The 18,810-nt window shown below is 36.2% G+C and overlaps 1 protein-coding gene across 7 annotated transcripts in view; it reads right to left on the minus strand.

The window, feature by feature from the left end:
- Positions 1 to 2,051: 2,051 nt before the first annotated feature.
- Cep170 (centrosomal protein 170) overlaps positions 2,052 to 18,810 on the minus strand; it is a 114,999-nt gene continuing 98,240 nt past the window's right edge. For all 7 annotated transcript variants that reach the window (XM_074048776.1, XM_074048775.1, XM_074048770.1 and 4 more), the window contains 5 exons: positions 16,106 to 16,276; positions 11,787 to 11,875; positions 6,840 to 6,933; positions 5,960 to 6,011; positions 2,052 to 4,350 (listed from right to left, as the gene is read on the minus strand). In XM_074048776.1, the coding sequence (XP_073904877.1) occupies positions 4,061 to 4,350; positions 5,960 to 6,011; positions 6,840 to 6,933; positions 11,787 to 11,875; positions 16,106 to 16,276 (696 nt within the window). In that variant the 3' untranslated portion in view covers positions 2,052 to 4,060. The remainder of the gene's footprint in view (positions 4,351 to 5,959; positions 6,012 to 6,839; positions 6,934 to 11,786; positions 11,876 to 16,105; positions 16,277 to 18,810) is intronic.

Raw genomic sequence — 18,810 nt, forward strand, 5'->3', positions numbered from 1 at the left:
GGATGTGGTTCTGATTTCACCAATGCTAGCTCAACTTCACAGGGGCTCAGTGCCATTAAAAAAGTGTTTCCATTAAGTGTATGGCAAGTAGATGCAACCAACAAATTACTCTTGTTAAAATGCCAGAAATTTGCTCAGTTCCAATTCTTGAATGGTTTGATGGGGAAAGAGGATGTATTTTAAAACTTTTTTATTTTTTGCTGGCAATGGGGTTTGAACTCAGGGTCTTGTATCGCGCTTGCTAGGCAGGTGCTCTTATCAGTTGAGCCACCCCACCAGCTCTGTTTCCACCAGCCCTGTTTCTTATTGGGTGTTTTGGAGATAGGTCCTTGCAAACTATTTGCCTGGGGTGGCCTCGAACCATGATCCTCCTGATCTCTATCTTCTGAATAGCCAGGATTACAGGCATGAGCCATTGGTGCCTGTCTAAAAACTTTTTTAATGTGAAAAAATTTAGGCATACTAAAAAAAGCACAGATAAAATAATAAAATCTTTGGCATATCGCCAAGATGAAACAGCTTATTTTACTTTATGGTCTCTCATCTTTTTAGTCAACAAAAATGCAATTTTAATGAACAAAATATTACAGTCTAGCTCAGCCTCTTCCCTGTCCTCTATCCTTAGATATCTCTATTCAGAAACTAGTGTGTATCACTCCCATATATGCTTCTATACTTCTGCAAAGGTATATATCCATAAACAATGTATTATTACTCTGCTGCATTCTAATTTCTTTTGTTGCAGTTAGAAAGTTTCTTTGTCCAATGACTTAGCGATGGGCTCACTTGAAGTGGGGGGTGGGGTGGAGGGAGGACCAGATTGAGCCCAGCCCTGTCCAAAAGCATGAGACGGTATCTGAAAAACAACTAAACCAAAAAAGGGCTGAAAGCAGGATTCAAGTGTTAAGAGTTCCTACCTAGCAAGCATAGGCCCTAAGTTCAGACCCAAGTACCACCAGAACAAACAAACAATGTGTGCATAATTTTGAAATTGGCTGGTGTTGGTGCTGGTGGCTTGCTCCTTCCTATTGCTGAATAGAATCTCATCTTATGAATGTATCTCTGACTGATTACCTGTTCAGTTGCTAGTGGACACTGGTTATGCTCATTTTGGCTGCAGCAAACACAGCTTCAGTAATCATTGTAAGCCTTCTGCATGCGTCTGATGGTCATATGGTGTCATCCTACCTAGACGTGGAATGGTTGGGTTATATGGTAGATGTACATTTAACTTTATCAGGAACTTCTATACCGTTTCAAGTGCTTGTACCATTTTTTCTCCATACTTTTTTCTTTTTAAACTGCTGTTCACATGTTGTTTTATGAGATTATTAAAAATTCAGGGTCAATTGACTTTTTTTCTCCTGAAGGAAAGACTCTGGGATATAGCCCTGGACTGTGAATGGAAAGGAGGACTGGAACAATTCTCAGATCCTCTTGGCAGTGGGACCATGAGGAATGGAGGAATAAGTGGGGTGAAGGTGAGGAAGACAGTGTACAGAGGGATGAAGGTAAGGATGGTCAAGAACCTTGTAAGTCGTGGTAGAACCTGTCCTGGGACACACATACCAAAGGCAAGGAACAGACTGCGGAAAGTCTCAAAGGGTCCATCTGTGGAAATTAGGGTGTTGATTAGTGACAGACACAGTGGAGATTCTTGAGCTTAAGATATGATGGAGAAAAATGAGTCAATAGTTCTCAAATTGAAGATGTCCAAGATAGTTCATATTTCTACTTTGTTTCCAAAATATAATACTGTCACAGAGCTTTCTGAAGATCCAAAGCTGGCTAAAAATAAAAACATTTGCGTGTGCACATTACACTAGAGCACTAAGCTAAGTAAATTTTATTTATCATAATTTAAGAAAACATTTCCATTTCTCTTTAAATGGTCAAAATAATATAAGCTTTCACTTCACAATGATCAGATATTAATTAAAATTGGAAGGTTCTTTCTTTTGCTAAGCCTTGGAAATGGTTTGTAAATAGTCATTAGGTAAACTGAGGAGTATTAGAAAGTCAGATGGTAGAAGAAATAAAGTATATAATCATTGTATAAAGTTCCAGAAACACTTTATTTAAAAATGGACTTGTAAATGCATAACAAAATAACATAAGTAATAAATGTAACAAAAATAAATAAGGAGAATAATGTATTCTTACAAAATAAAAATAACATAGTAAAAGGCCAAATGTTTATAATTGAACAAAACTGTGTAAACCAACAATAATGTAAGTAGATTCTAATTTTCCTAAAGTCCTTATCTTCTACTTCCATGTGGATATAATCAGTACCAAAGATTAAATAAAAGAGGGAACAATGGTGATTACTTTAACTTTTTCTTCAAATGGACTGACCCTGTGCTCATGTTTTATTTGTTCCTTCAAAGAATTTATCTTTCCTTTTAATTCTTTAAAACCTTTTTTCAGTCTTCCTTTATTAGAATGGGGAATTTAGCTTTATAAGGAGAATAATTCGTTTACTTTTTTTTAATTTAAAGAAAAATATGAGATCCATTATACAACAGACTTTTGTTTGTACATCTCTACAAAAAGATTCTACATTTCTATTAACTGATCCAACAGAATAGGATTTCTTAAATCCTGCAATGTTTTGAAGTATACAGATACTTTCTTAAAACAAATGTAGCATAGGTTATTGCTAAAATATTAAAAACAATTTCATAAAAGTTGCAGTTTAACCTTTATAGACTGATGAGGTCATGGGGGTAAATCCAGTTCTACTAATAATATTTAAAAGAATTAAGATTCACCCAAATTATGGTGTTCTGGAAACGCAAAGATAATTACTTTCTTTTTAAACTTATCCAAATGTGAACTTACTGGAAAGGAAAAACAAGTTTCTAGAAGATACCTTCCACAGGCTTTCTGTCTAGCAGCATGAGCCCAAAGCCTCTGTTGGTGTCGTCTTGCAGAGTCCTTACAAACAGGTAAGATCAACAGTCTTTACTATGGGGTCCTACAGGAAACACACGGAAGCAGTTCACTGCTTGGGAACGAAGCTATCAACTAACCTTATGACTACGGTTTTCAAAGTTTCCTAACGAAAAGAATTTTAACTTCATGATCATTTTAAGGGGATTTTCTTTTCCAACTGTCACATATAAACTTGGTAACACAGGACAAATATACATGTTCTCAGTTTTAAAAATATACTCCACCTCAGCTACTTGCCTAGTTTAATCTTCCTAGTTATCATTTAATCTCAAATGAAAGACAAAATCTTATTTCCATTAAGAAAAACTTGAAAAAAGTGCCAAATTGATCATTTTGAAAGTGGAGTAAAACACTGGGGTTAAAACAAATACAGTTTTGTCAAGTTCCTATGTACAAAAAAGATGGTTAGTCCCTAATGATTTATAGATATGTCAGCTATTACTCCCAGTAAATCTTAGTGCAAACATAATAGTTAATGTCCATAAACCCCAAGACAAGCTATGTAACAACAAAGTTATATAAATTACGTCTAAGCTGGAAAATGTCAGGACACAGAATGTTGCAAAAAGGCTGCTTTACGTTAGGAAACAGTGTGCCATCCATGGTGTCCGGTGATGACGAGTGAGAGCATAAACCCTACAGTCAAGAAGCAAATAGAATGGTGGAACAGATTTGTGTGGGTGAAGAGGAAGTCCGTTTCAGGAAGCAGCTTGGCACAGGAGACATGGGACTCAGAAATGGTGGATGCTTAGTTTGCTTGCAGGTCACATCATGGCTTAAAACAAAACCACAAAGATCTATGAAGGGAAAGGATGCAATGATATAATTGAGTTTGAAAATTATAAAACCACAAAAAGGCAAAACTGTTTTGCCACAATCTGCTTTTTGCTACATGTGCTTCAAGTGGATACCTAAGTGGTTTAAAGGGACTGGTCTGACACCACATTATACGTAAAAAAAATAAATAAATGAACTTAAGAAGACAAGGATAACAAGCTTGTAGTTGACCAACCAAGCATCTTGTTTTGTACGTCAGCACTATGCTGGTTCCAGTATTCCTAGTCATTCCACAGGCAATTACTGTGTAACAATCAAGAGAAAGTCATTCATGTACAGTAACGTCTTCCTCTTCCCCATCAGGGTTGAACCTATTGAAATGTATACTGAAATCAGCCTCAGATTCGGTATTGTCAAACTCAGCTGAGGCCGAGGCTGTAGCAGGGTGCAGAGCCCTAGCTTCTGGCTGGCCAAGTGTTGGTGTCTGACCCGGGCTGCTGTGGTTGTTCACAGGACTGGACTTCTGTTTGGGGGGAGATGGCAAGACAGCACTGGGAAATCCCATGTTGTTAAGAGCCTCCAAAGTTCCATCTGGGTCAATCATGGCATTGATTGCTAGAAGAAATCAAGGAAAAAGTAGAGGGAAAAGATATAATTGTATATGCAGTAAAAATGGGTATGAATACTGTTTATGTTTTGGAAATACTTCAAGTTTCAGTGTTTAAGTGATCTTAAATGTGGCTAAGCCTCCAATACTACACTTAAAATCCACTCTCCATAATCCTGAGGATAATCCATATTACTGATTATACAACCTGAATGCTTTTTCTGGGCCCTTTATGGGTATTTCAGGAAGATTTTCTGAAATATGCTTTCATTATTATAAAAGAACGGTGAAAATATTGGGTATGATATTTGATAAGCACTTCCAGCCCTATTTATCACTTAGAGAACTAGGGCTAGTTGCTCAGATGGGGTTCAGAGTCATTTGCAGCACTCCTGAATGTTGCCATAGCATGCTGTCATTCATACTGGTTGAGCATTGGGACAAACCACGGAGTTGTGTCTCCTTAAGCTTAGATACTGTCACAGGCAGTCCCAGCAGGCCACTTAGACCTTGCTACCTCCATGAGAGAGGCCAAAGTCTAGCTTTCAATCCAACACACCTTTGGGTAGACAGGGAGTTCTCAGGTAGTGATTTTCAATTTGGTGTTAGACAAAGTGAGGGAATGAAGAAGGAAGCAGCAGAGATTTAAGAATAATTTAGATGCTGTTTCAAAAATATACCCCCCCTCTACCAGGTAACAATCACTGTGTTAGTAAGCCACGTTTACTTATGGTGGTTTATCAACCTGTGACGGGTCTGAATGAAAGCTAAGAATCTCTTAGGTAGGACCTACATACCAGGCCTCCGATTATTCAATCAATAAAGATTTGAGCACAATTGGCAGACGGCTCTGAAACCTGATTGTTGTACCACTAGGGACTCAACGGTCATGACACACATAGGCATTAATGCATGATCTGGATCTGACACAAAGTTTAGGAGGCAAACAGTCCACTTTATTTTCTTCTCTCTTCTTGTGGCCAATGTGCACTCATGTCTTGTGGCCATCTAAGCAACTATTATTTGTATCAGGATGCAAGTTCATTTGAAGTTATACCGGTGATATCATTTAAGAATTATCCAGGCTGGTGGTGTGGATCAAGTGGTAGAGCACCTGTCTAGCAAGCACGAGGCCCTGAGTACAAACTCCAGTACCGCCAAATAAATAAAATAAAGTGAATTTCTTAAAAAAATTATCCAATAAGATAATGTTAACTATCAATACCAATAAGCATTTTCAGTTGTATAACACACATTTAAAAATATTTCTTTCTTACATATTATTTATACATAATATATAAATATTATAATTAATTTATAACACTTAGCCTATTATCAAATCTAAGCACTAAAATATACTCAAGACTTAACTTTATTATAGTTTTAACTTTTTATATTTGGCTTTAAAACTTCTATTTTATGAGTAATTTGAATATGCAGAACTATATATTCTTATACCTCATTACATTTAATCAAATATTGTCCCAATAATATTTTAAGAATGCACTTGCATTTAGCTGTTAGCTCTGTTAGCTCTCCTGCTTCAGCTTCCTGAGTGCTGGCTTTGCACTCAGGTAACTATTAGCTCTTTATATATTAATTTAGTAGTAAATTTACCTTGTAACTGTTTTTCAACTCTTTTCAGCTCCTGCAAAATAGAAGAAATCTCCTGCAGGGAAACAAAAATTAGCTTACTACAAACATTTTCAAATGACAAGCAATGAATCTCTGCAAAATAGAAGAAATCTCCTGCAGGAAAACAAAAATTAGCTTACTACAAACATTTTCAAATGACAAGCAATGAATCTCTCACTCTTATTTTAAGATGTTTAACATTATCGATATAGCACCAGGTTAGTAACATGTTATAAAATAACTGATGTCCAATAAACAAGATTCATATTTAGACTCTTCAGTAATGAAATTGAGTAATCTTTTTCAATAAGATCATGATAGAAGAAGATGAAAGTTCAAGGTAATTTACTACTGTAGACAGAAAGATTTTGAAGAAATTATATAGCACAATCATGCAACAACTTTGTTACAAAGTGTCTGCTAGTTTTCTTTAGAAAAATGTATAATAAACTGCAAACTCAATACTAGAATTACATTTAAGCAATAGAAATATGTACAAAATCCTTTTAAGAAAAAGAGATAAGCGTTGTATTAAGTAATTGAAAACAACTCATGTCAACTTAATATTTAAGCTTGGTTCTAATTTCAAAATTGTTTATTTGCAAGGTATAATTATCATAAGAACAGATGCATGACAGTGAAAAACATAAAAGTTCTTCCTTCTTGCTCTCTGTAACTCTGAAATGATTAACATTTTAAACCCCTGCCTGGGTGTCAGTTGAAGGAATAAAATCCCCCTAATTTGTACATTCATATCTTCCTTTACAATGTAAACCAGAAAATACCACAAAAATATACAGTTTTTTTCCTTAAAGTCAACTTTGCTACTAAAAGGTTTTAATCTTCAAAAACGTCAGCATACCATGCTCGAGGTTTTCACGACGGGGACCTCACTCTCGGCTCGTAGCTTGCTTTCTATTTCATCCCAGTTGCGATCTTGGTCTTTAAATAATATTCTGTAAATCAAAAAATATAAGCACTTAACTTTTCATATTTTAAAAACCTAACAAATTTTTGTTAATGATAATACCAAAAACAATGTATCTTTTCAAAGCTATACAAGGAAAAATAAAACAACCTCTGATGAGCTGAGAATTAAATTCTGAGCCAATGGTATCAATCAGTTCATGTATGTGAAAAATCTGTATTTAAAACATAACTGATATGTTACTAATATGTACATAAAACTCTTTAATGTTTATCTCAGTCTTAATTGAAAATCTAATATAGAACAAATATATATGATATAACTCCCCCAAATTTAACTACTATTTGTAATTAACAATATAAATAGTACTTATAAACTTAACTTTATAGTGATAGAACATGTGTAGTATAGCATAGTAAAATGAAATAACTAAGTTAGGTACGAACAACTGTCTCTTTATATACAGGAATACACAACCTTATTGATGGAACAATTGGAGTACTTCCTGTGCTGTTTGAAAATCTTTTTTTTCTTTGCTGTACTGAGATTTGAACTCAGGGCCTACATCTTGAGCTACTCCACCAACCCTTTTTGTGATGGATTTTTCTGAGATATGGCCCTATCTATTTGCCCAGGCTGGTTTCGAACTGTGATCCTTCTAATCTCTGCCTCCCGAGAAGCTAGAATTATAGACGTGAGTCACTGATGCCCGGCTGTTTTTTAAAAATCTTAATTCATGTTAGTATATCTGTGCATAACCTCTTAGGAGTTAAGATATTATATACTTTTAATTAATAAAAATAACTGAGGGGCTTGGGATGTAGCTCAGTGGTTAAGTGTTTGCCTAGCATGCACAAAGCCCTGGGTTCGATCCCCAGTACCACACATACACACAAAAAAATAACTGGGAATAAAATACTGTGTTACGTTAGAAACTAAACCATCTTAATTTATAAAGCACTACAAAATTTTGATTTGTCTTCCAAATGCAGTGTACTCCTTTCTCCAACACTTTAAATCTCTGAGATATGACTCAGTAGTTTTAGAAAGATGGAAACACTAGCCACTTTTTTGATTTCTTTTGAACTTCTTCAGTGAGTCAGTCTGGAAATCTAGTTTAACTGCCTTATGTAAGCACCAGCTCTGTACAACATTAGGAAAGTTATTATTACTGGAAGCTGATCAACATTTTAAATAGTAACAAATTAATACTCTTATTGGTATTTCTTCAAAGGTCATTATGGCAAGATCACCTTATTTAAAAACCTGAAATTCACTAATATCAAATCAAATTTGGAACAAATGCAATTATAGATAACCATGCTTAAGATGGGTCTAGAATCTATATAGAGATATTCTTCTGCCTGGATGCTGGTGACTCACACCTGTAATTCTAGCTACTTGGGAGGCTAAGATTGGGAGGATCATGGTTTGAGGCCATCCTGAGAAAAAATTTTATGAGACTCCCCCATCTCAACCAATAGATGGGCATGGTGGTATGCACCTATCATCCCAAGCTATGCTGGTCACTGAGATCAGGAGGATCCTGGTTCCAGGCAAAAAAAGCTTACCAGACCCTGTCTCAACAGAAAAAGCTAGGCATGGTAACATGCACCTGCTATTGTAGCTATGTTGGGAAACATAAAATAGGAGGATCTAAACTGAGACCCTCAAAAATATCTGAAAAGCAACCAAAGCAAAATGGGCTAGACGTGTGGTTCAAGCTGTAGAGTGCTTGCCTAGTAAGTGTGAAGCTGAGTTCAAACTCCAGAATGGCAACAAAACAAAACAAACAAGAATATTCTTGAGACCTGGGTTTAGGAGCATGGCTCAAGTGGCAGAATACTTGCCTAGCAAGCAAAGGCCCTAAGTTCAATCCCCAGTCTGAATTGTTTTTGTTCAAAGGTCCTTATAAATTTCTAAAAGAATAGGCTAAGGGAAAATAAACCCATCTAATCACTCAACTTCTAATTTAGTAAGGTTCCAATTTACTTCATTAAAATTAGTATTTTTCTACTTTTTAATCTCTTCTACATAACGTTATTATTCAGTGGGGATATAAACTGTGAAGGCAAAATACAGATAATGTTATATGAAATAATGAAACAAAGATAAATTATTTGTAGGGAACAGCTAAGTTAATCCAGGTTGACTTGATCAAATAGATGAGCTGGAATATAAAACCCATGAGTGCAGGGGCCTTTGCTTTGCTGATGTCCAATCATAAGGCATCTAGAATGTACTACACAACCATTTGTTAATGAATATTAAATTATTATTAGGTAGGATATGTGAGAACTGATAAGGGTAAACTACCTTGAAAAAACAATGAACAGCAACATAAAGGTAGTCATTAAAATAAACTTTAAACTATATGTATAAAGCACTCCTTAGGAAGGCAACCATTAAAGTGCTTTTTGACAATCAAGATCATATGCCTCATATTCCAACCAAATTTGGGGGGATTGTCAATATACTGCACCAACACTTGAAAAAGTAATGATTTATTAAGTGAGAAGACCAAGGTACAGAAGAGCACATGTGAGGAGTGAACCTGGAGGGAAGAAGAAATATGTGTGCCTACACATGTATACATGCAACAGACACTGTATAGTGTACATGTATTTCTAAAACATTTATGTTTTACCATGTTCAAGTATTTTCTGTTACAAAAAGCTATGTTTAAAGATGAGGAGAAAAGCAGGACAAGACAGTGCAGATTACACTACTCTTTTTTGATGGTACTGGGGTTTGAACACAGGGCCTTACACTTGCCAGGCAGGTGCTCTTTTTACCACTTGAGCCATTCTGCCAGACAGAATGTATGTTTGTGAAGAATACCTTAAATACAATTTTGAGATAGTTTTTGAAAATACTTTTCTTACTAGTTTCTTTAAAAATAGTCAACCTACAACCTGAGAAGTAGCTCGGTGGTAGAGCGCTTGCCCAGCATGCACGAGGCCCTGGGTTCGATCCCAGCACCAAAAAGAAAAGACATACACACAAAATAGTCAACCTTACAATTCACAAAATCCCTGCTCAGTGTGCTTTGCCATGCACATTAATGCTCGTGAAACACTGATGAAATCTATTACCTCAAGAGATAAGCAACAGAAAATTATTTTTGTGCAGAATTTTACACAATTCACAAACCATGTTCAAACATGGTTTCATTATGTTTAAAATTTTTAGTTACAGGAATTAGAAATACATCATGTATAGTGTGAAAGGAAATTTGAAGTATTATTACATAAAACTCACATTGTTTTAAATTATTAATGAATTTAAAGTTATAAAATAATGTTTTATGGGTATTTACTTTGGGACAATTTTTTTCTCAAGGTTAACACATTAGTTCCAAGATGGAAAACTTAACTTTTGAGGAAAATAATAAAAAGCAAAAGGGATGATAGTATAGCTTTTAAAAATTAATAAACTATAAGGTGCTGAGTTCAAACCCCAGCACCTTAAAAGAAAAAAAAAAAGCAAAAGCTGTGTATGTATGATGAATGAGAAATAGTTTTATTTTCCTTTCCTCATAACCACTCTATGAGTTGCCAGTGAACGTATTCACATGTAAGATGATGGAGCTAGAACCAGAAGATAACAGGTCACTCAGTAGGTAGGTGGCAAAGCTGAAAGACACCCACTGCTTGTGAGTTTGGTCTTCTTTTCTCTGAATTTTATTACATTCCTTTCCTTCACCTCTTTTACTCCAGAAAACTCACAGGTGTGGATTTTACTCACTTCTCTTTTCAATGATTCTTTTCTAGGAGTTTTTGAGGTAAAAATAAATGAAGCTATTTCTTTCAATTATTCATTTCAACAAATATTTACGAATATATTTTTTTTAATTTTTATTTTTTATTATTCATATGCGTATACAATGCTTGGGTCATTTCTCCCCCCTGCTCCCACCCCCTCCCTTACCACCCACTCCACCCCCTCTCTCTCCCCCCCAACCCCTCTCCCCACCCCCTCCCTTACCACCCACTCCGCCCCCTCTCTCTCCCCCACAACCCCTCGATATCCGGCAGAAACTATTTTGCCCTTATCTCTAATTTTGTTGAAGAGAGAGTACAAGCAATAATAGGAAGGAACAAGGGTTTTTGCTGGTTGAGATAAGGATAGCTATACAGGGAGTTGACTCACATTAATTTCCTGTGCGTGTGTGTTACCTTCTAGGTTAATTCTTTTTGATCTCACCTTTTCTCTAGTTCCTGGTCCCCTTCTACTATTGGCCTCAGTTGCTTTTAAGGTATCTGCTTTAGTTTCTTTGTGCTGAGGGCAATAAATGCTAGCTAATTTTTTAGGTGTCTTACCTATCCTCACCCCTCCCTTGTGTGCTCTCGCTTTTATCATGTGCTCAAAGTCCAATCCATGAATATTCTTAATGGCAGGGAATTAAAGTATAGTGTTCAACACAACCTAGTCCTTATGCACAAGATTCAAACAAGAGTCTAATATTGAAAAAATGTTCTAATTGAACACATACAAATTACAAAGGCATTAAAAATGTGAAGCTAAAACTACATTTCATATGAAGAAGATTAAACTAGAATGAAGTTTTTAGAGTTTTTATAGTTAAAGAAGCCTCAAGAATCTGTTAACTTAAAGCATTTGCTATTATTTGTGGAGAAGGAAATGCTTTTGTTATCAAAAAAACAATCTCAGTGAGTATAGCTGTTAATTATCTCATTACTGAAGACATGTATTTGGCTTATGGTCACTGCTTGTATCTAAGAAGTAAAGACCGAGGTAATGACACCAGTGAGATACAGTTCTAGTGACTCCACTACAGTTTCCTGAGGCGGTAGAAGTAGGTTTGAAAAAAATGGAACAGCTGGTTTAAACCAAGGAAGTTCAGATAACACGAAGTACCTGATTTTTCCAGCCGTTTTGTCTATAGATTGCCTTATCTTTCTAGAGAACTGAAAGACGGATGACAGCAGCAAATTATCTCCCATGACCTGAAACAAAGAAAAAGTAGGTATTAAGATATCACCACCATGTTGTATAAATATCTAGAGTATTTATACTAATTTTATAAAAAAACAATGAAAAACATAATTAGAGTAACCTGTAACTAAGCTGAGAAAGGGAAAGAAACCTTGTTAATAACAAAGGAATTCTTTTGTTAAACTTCTTGTGAAGTTCCGATATTATTTTGGCCATGGCATTTTCAATGACTATCATGTCTTTGTCTCTCACTGAAATTACCATAATGGGAAAAGAGTACTACATTTATCATTTCTTCATAACATGAATACAGAGATCAGGAAGAGCACAATGCCTGTTCTTTAGACAGAGTCTAGTCAGAAAGATAAACTTTTAAGAATTTACTCAAAACAGTAAGTTCTCATGATGGGGTTGGTACCACCCCAGTTGAGACATGGGCAAAAACAGGGGCCAGCAAACTTCTGTGAAGTGGAGATCACAGGCTCTGAAGGCCTTTTGTCTGCAACAATTCAACTCTCTTAGTGTGGAGGAAAAGCAGCCAGAGAACACGCAAGTATGACTTGAGTACAGTTTGTCGAGCTCTGGGCTAAATTATGAGAGGCAGAGCTAGAAAAAGGACTGAATTCAAATCCAGATGTCATTTCCAAAACAAGTCCTTTTTATTGTCAAGACAGTATCTTGTGCTCTATCTGGACAGGGGCTCTGTAAGAAAACTCAGAGAAGTAAGAGACAGTCTTGGACATTAAGATGCTCCAGAGCCCATGGGCCGAGGACAACAGTATCCACAAGACCATCATGAGGTCTTCTATACGACAGCAGGTGAGTGACTGCTAAGTGAGTGATGTGAGTGATTCTGCAAGAACCATAAGGAGAGGGAGTTCAGCAAGGGTGACACAAATATGGAGGTGGTCATGGGAAAATGGAACCTGGTAACCACAAGGATTTGAATTCTGCAGAGGACAAATGATTACTTTGGGTATGAAAAGCAACATAAAAGGGTAAATAGGAATAATGGGGCTTGTGAGTCTTCAGGAAACAAACCAAATAAAAGTGGAAGGCAGGGGTGGGGCATGTGTGCATGCCTTGTGACCCCAGCTTCTCAGGAGGTAGAGATTGGGAAGACTGTAGTTCCAGGCCAACCAGGGCAAGACAATTAGCAAGACCCCATCTCAACCAACAAGCCAGGCACAGTGGCTATAATCACAGCTACTTGGGAGGTCGTAAGTAAGGAGGATCATGGTCTCAGGTTGGCCCCATGTAAAAATGTGAGACCCTATCTGAAAAATAACTAAAGTAAAAAAGGGCCCAGGGTGTAGACTACTTGCCTAGCAAGTGCCAGGCTCTGAGTTCAAACCTCAGTACCATAAAAAAAAAAAAAAAATATATATATATATATATATATATATAAAGTAGAAGACATACACAAACTAGCAAGGAATGAGAAAGATCAGGACAGTCTAAGGAAAGATTATTAAAACAGAACAGGTATCTCTTTTTTACCTCATGAAACATACTTAAGTGTCATTCTGATAGCAACCTTGAGATAACTATCAACCTACATATTTTCACCCTCTTTGAAAAAAATAAACTTCTTCCACATAACCTTATTACAGTTGGACAGAGTGAGCATGGGTAAGATTGGAGAATGAGTCCTTTGCTTGAAACCATGAGCAAAGCAACCACTAGGCCATGACAGAGAAAGCATATTGTAACACTATTTAGTAGACTGCAAATGCAACTTTGGAGCAAGTTATGGACTTTTCCATTAGGAAGGTCTTTTTTCCACTCATTACAGTTAAAAACATACACATTTTACATATTAACTCTCAGGTCTTGTTCCTTACACCAGGAATTCAAAAGAATCAGCTTGTGACCAGTCCCTTCTGCTAGCTCTTCCCTTCCACACTCTTCCTCTACCACACCCTCAGCCTATACCACTTGAACATATCACTCATCAATTAGTCTTTTCCATTGTGCTAGTGGAATAACCATTCTGTAGTGGAAAGTTTCCTTTAGTCTTCAGTTTTCCTCAAACTCTGTTCATCTGTTTTTTCACTGACATAAGACTTTCAATAAACCTTTCTTCCCCTGATTTCTCACTGACATTCATTTACTTATTTTAAGATGGGGTTCTTGCTATGTTGCCTGGCTGGTCTGAAACTCTCGGGCTCAAGTAATCCTCCGGCCTTAGCCTCCAAGTAACTGGGACTACAGATGTCTATTACCACGCTTGGTGACACATTCATATTTTAAAAAGATAAATTTAAATTTTTTAAATAAATACTGGTTTATAGGTTCACAGAACTAAAATTAATCCTAATTCTTGGTTCATGATACACATCATTGATCCAACCTGAATGATTCTTCCTTTTTCTCTCCTTCCCTCCCTCTCCCCCACAAGGCATGCACAAGCCTTTCTTTCTCTCTCTCACTCTCTCTCTCTCATAATTAATCTACCCCACTCCTCAAATAATTACAACCTACTAACAACCAATATGGCACAGCAGATACTGTTGTATATTCAAAACTCTTCACTCCCTCTACTGCCTCCACCACTGCTAGAGGAAGATTCTCTGTATCCCTAGCCTTTGCCCTTAGCCATGTGACTTGTCTTGGCCAATGGTATGTTAGGAGCCATGACATAATTTTGAAAAATGGTTCCATAGTGAGGTTGAGGTTTCCTGTCGTGTTTCTGCTATTACCACAACAAGACAAGCCCTGGTTAGTTCACTGGTCCAGGGAGAATGAAGACACATACAGCAAACCTAGATGTGCTCTGCAACTTATAATTGTCCAACTGAGTCCAGCTGAGCAGTACCAGTTAACTCACAGGTGTGATAAATGCTTATTGTTCTATGTCACAGATACTTTTGTAGATGTTTGTTATGCAGAAAAAGCTGACAGATACATCAACTTCCTCCATTCCATCTCCCTACATCCCTACTCCCATGGTAAATGATATTCTCAATTCCACTAATCGTTTCCTTATTTTCCTTTTTATAAACATTTAGTATATCTACTGATGTCTTACACATTTTTAAAAACTTATGACAAAGGACCACATTATATACAATCCTTTGAGACTTACATTGCTAAAATTCATCTACACTGCTATATATTTCTGTAGTTTGTTTTGGTTATTCTCCTTTGGTTCAATTTGCAAACACATCCGTTCATACAGTCACTTTTCTGCCAATAAAAACATTTAGTTCCCAGGATTTTGTTATTATCAACCATGTTACTGTAGCAGTAGCTCCTTACCTGTGGTTTCAGTTACCTGCAGTCACTCATGGTCTGAAAATGTTGAGTAAAATTTCAAAAGCAAACAATTTATAAGTTTTAAATTGTCTGCTGTTCTTACTAGTATGATGAAATCTCATGTAACTCAGTTCTGTTCCAACCCAGACATGAATCACCTCTTTGTCCAACATATCCATGCTATCGCCACTGCCTGCCTATTATAGGTATCCACTGATTATCAGACAGACTGGGTATTACAGTGCTTATGTTCAACGATCCCTTATGTAGTGGTGTAACACTAGGTCACAATGCCATGTCATTTACCTCACTTCATCTCATCATGTAGGTATTTTATCATCTCACATCCTCACCAAAGTATGAAGAAGAGTCACCAAAGTATTTTAATAGAAAGATCACAGTCATACAACTTTTATTAGAAGTTTTATTTTATTTTATTAAATAATTTTATTAGCTTAAAATTAAGTTATAATTCTTCAATTTTATTAGCTATTGTTATTAATCTCTTACTGTGCCAAATTTATAAATTAAACACCTATTTACACAGGTGTATAAATATAGGAAAAAACAGTATCTATAGAGTTCAACAGCATCCAGAGTTTCCAGTACCGCTAATAGTCCTGAACTTATCATACCCCCATGGACAAGGGGGGACCTACTGTACAAAAATATGCTTGTGCGTGCCTTGTGCAGTCAATAGGAAAGGGTTTTTTCCATGCATATACTGTCAGGAAAAATCCAAGATGATGTGGTATCTCTATGTTTGAGTATAGGAGGTAATGTCAGAGTTTTCCAGAGTGACCACAACAGTTTACTCTCCATCAGCTACATGTAAGGAAGCCTACAGATTCACATCTTCTCTAACATTTACCACGTTAAGATGGGATAACCATGTTTTCCTCATCCACATTAATTAGTTTCTCCTTTTTCCACTTGTGGGGCATGCTTCCTTTGCCATATTTTCAAGTTTTTGGTTTACTTACTTCATCTCTGCTCCAGGTTCTCCGTCTTGTGATTGTTAAGTGGTCAGGAGGCTCTGCTGGTTGAGGTCTTGAATCACCAGAACGACCATTGTTTCCTTCTGGTGTTTTACACTGAACTAATGGAGGGATCTTTCGGAAGTTGAGACTTTCATCAAAAACACGATCAACCAACTAGTAGGACAAAAGCAAACCTTTATGAGGACAAAGTAACTTGGGAAAGTATAGATTGGCATTATAATTGTTATGATTAGACAGAAGTTACTTCATTCTCAAGTAGTGAAGTAGCATGACATCTTCAATAAACCAATTACTTTTCAATATGCACTTCAAAAGTATTTCTTTAATAAAATAGATGTTCACTTCCATAGGTCTCATTTGCAGAATCCAATATATGTAACTATAAATTCAATGCTTCCGTGAATAAAACTTTCTCCAAATGAAAAACAGATGCTAAAGAGAAATAAACCCTAAGCCATGTGACTAGACAATGAGTTCACTTACATTGCCTTACCAGCATAAAATAATGTTTCTTCTTCTTCTTTATTTATTTTTTTTAGTTTTGTATCTTGTTTTTTCCTTTTTTCCTCCCCAAATCCAGGTGCCAAATTTCTTCACAAGATCCATAAATTGCAAATTCCAATTAAGTTTACAAAAGGAAAAGAACTTAAATCTATATAGTAAGTATTTTGGTTTTAGTCAAATAAACTTTTCACAATGACATGGAAATTGCATATGCTAGTAAAAATGATATGCTGCCATCTGCAGTCAAATTACAGACATACAATACTAAGTAACTCAGGTTTACTGAAGAGGGATTAAACTCTAATGCAGTATTCTGAAATCAAACAAAAAGGAAAAATGGAAGTCTAGTCAATGAAATGTTTCAGTAATTTTATTGGTCTGGGTGAATGTATAACCATGTTAGGCAAAATTTAGTTAGAAAGCTGAGAAAAGAATATTATTATTTTAAATGTACCAGAGAAATGTGTATGTCTTGCCACCAAGAAGATCCTTTTTTTTAATCAATAAGAATGATTTTATATATAGTTACAACTGATCGAATGGTAACAAAACTCTACACAGACTGATGAACTAACATTTATTAGACAACATGTGAAGGAAGGAAAGCAAACAAAAAGTGATCATTAAATAACTATATTAAAGAAGGAATGTGACAAAAAGCAACAGAAGAAAAAGTTGCCAGAATTAAATGTCAAAAAGGCTAGCCATTTTTAGCTACTATCTAAACCACTGTTTAATAAAAGGAAGTGAAGTCATCTTCATCAGGGGCTAGGAAATTTTATTTTTGTAAAGTGACAGATGATAAATAGTCAAGGCTTTGCGGCCATACAGTCTCTATCTCAGCTATTCAATTCTACCCCAGCAACACAGAGACAGTCACAGATAATAAACAAGTGAGATAGTTATATTTAATGAAACTTTAGCTATGGACACTGAAATGTAATTTCACATTATTTTCATGTTATTAATTATTAATCTTTTTGATTTTTCAATCATTTAAAAACATAAAAACCATTTCTAGTTTTTAGTTCATATAGGGTCTCCCTATGTTGCCTAGGCTGGCCATGAATTCATGATCCTCCTGCCCCAACCTCCCCTTTTTTTCTTTTTTTGGTGGGACTAGGGTTTGAACTCAGGGTACCATGCTTGCAAAGCAGGTGCTCTAGCACTTGAGTCACACCTCCAGTCCATTTTGTTCTGGTTAATTTGGAGATGGGGCAGGTAGGTCTCACAAACTACTGTCCTGGAATCTGGATCCTCGTGATCTCAGCCTCCCAAGTAGCTAGAGTTCTGGCATGAGCCCCAGCACTCGGCAACCAATCTCATCTTCTTGTGTGTTAAGCTTACAGATGTGCATCACTACACCTGGCTCATATTCACTCTCCCATCTCTCTTTTTTTGCAGTGCTGAGAGTTGAATCCAGAACTTTGCCTTCCAAGGCATGAGCTAAGTCCCCAGCCCTCAAATACATCTTTTAAATGCCAATCCTTTAGATTTTTACCCCAGATCAAAATAGTTAACAGGGCCAGAGTGTATAGTCAACTCTCCATCTGGAGATTAAAGCAAATGAGGAGCTGCATGCTTAATCAACATACTTGTTGATCAATCCCCAAACAATACAGAATAACTACTGCAAAGCAGTCACATTGTATTAGGTAATATAAGTCATCTAGAGATGATTTAAAGTCTATAGGAGGATGCACACAGGTTATATGCAAATACTGTTATCACTTTATGCATGGGGTTTGTTATCTGCAGGAATGAGAAGGGAGGCCCTGGAACTCCACAGATACTGAAGCACAAGAGACCACTGTGTCATTAATTTTATGTTACAGGACATTTCTGGAACAATGCTAGGCAAATAGTGTCCCCTGGGCTGTACTGCAGGAGGCCATGATTTTGGCTGGGCAACAGTCTACTTAGCTTGCTTATTTTCCAGAGTTTATAAAAACAGTGAGTATGTGTGTGTGTGCATATGTGTGTATATATATATATACATTTCAGTTTTCAAAATATCCTTTTGTGTATGTGTGTGTATTCATCAACAGAAATGTTATTTAAAGTAGTGAAAACTGTAGAATTTTCCTCTTTGTTAAGAGTTATTACCTTGTGTACTAGCAATGAAAATACCTTTTTAAATTCAGTGTTTTCATAGTCAAACTTTGTTGAAACTTTATACAGTC

Source organism: Castor canadensis, chromosome 11 (genome assembly GCF_047511655.1).
Source record: "Castor canadensis chromosome 11, mCasCan1.hap1v2, whole genome shotgun sequence".
Lineage (NCBI taxonomy): Eukaryota > Metazoa > Chordata > Mammalia > Rodentia > Castoridae > Castor > Castor canadensis.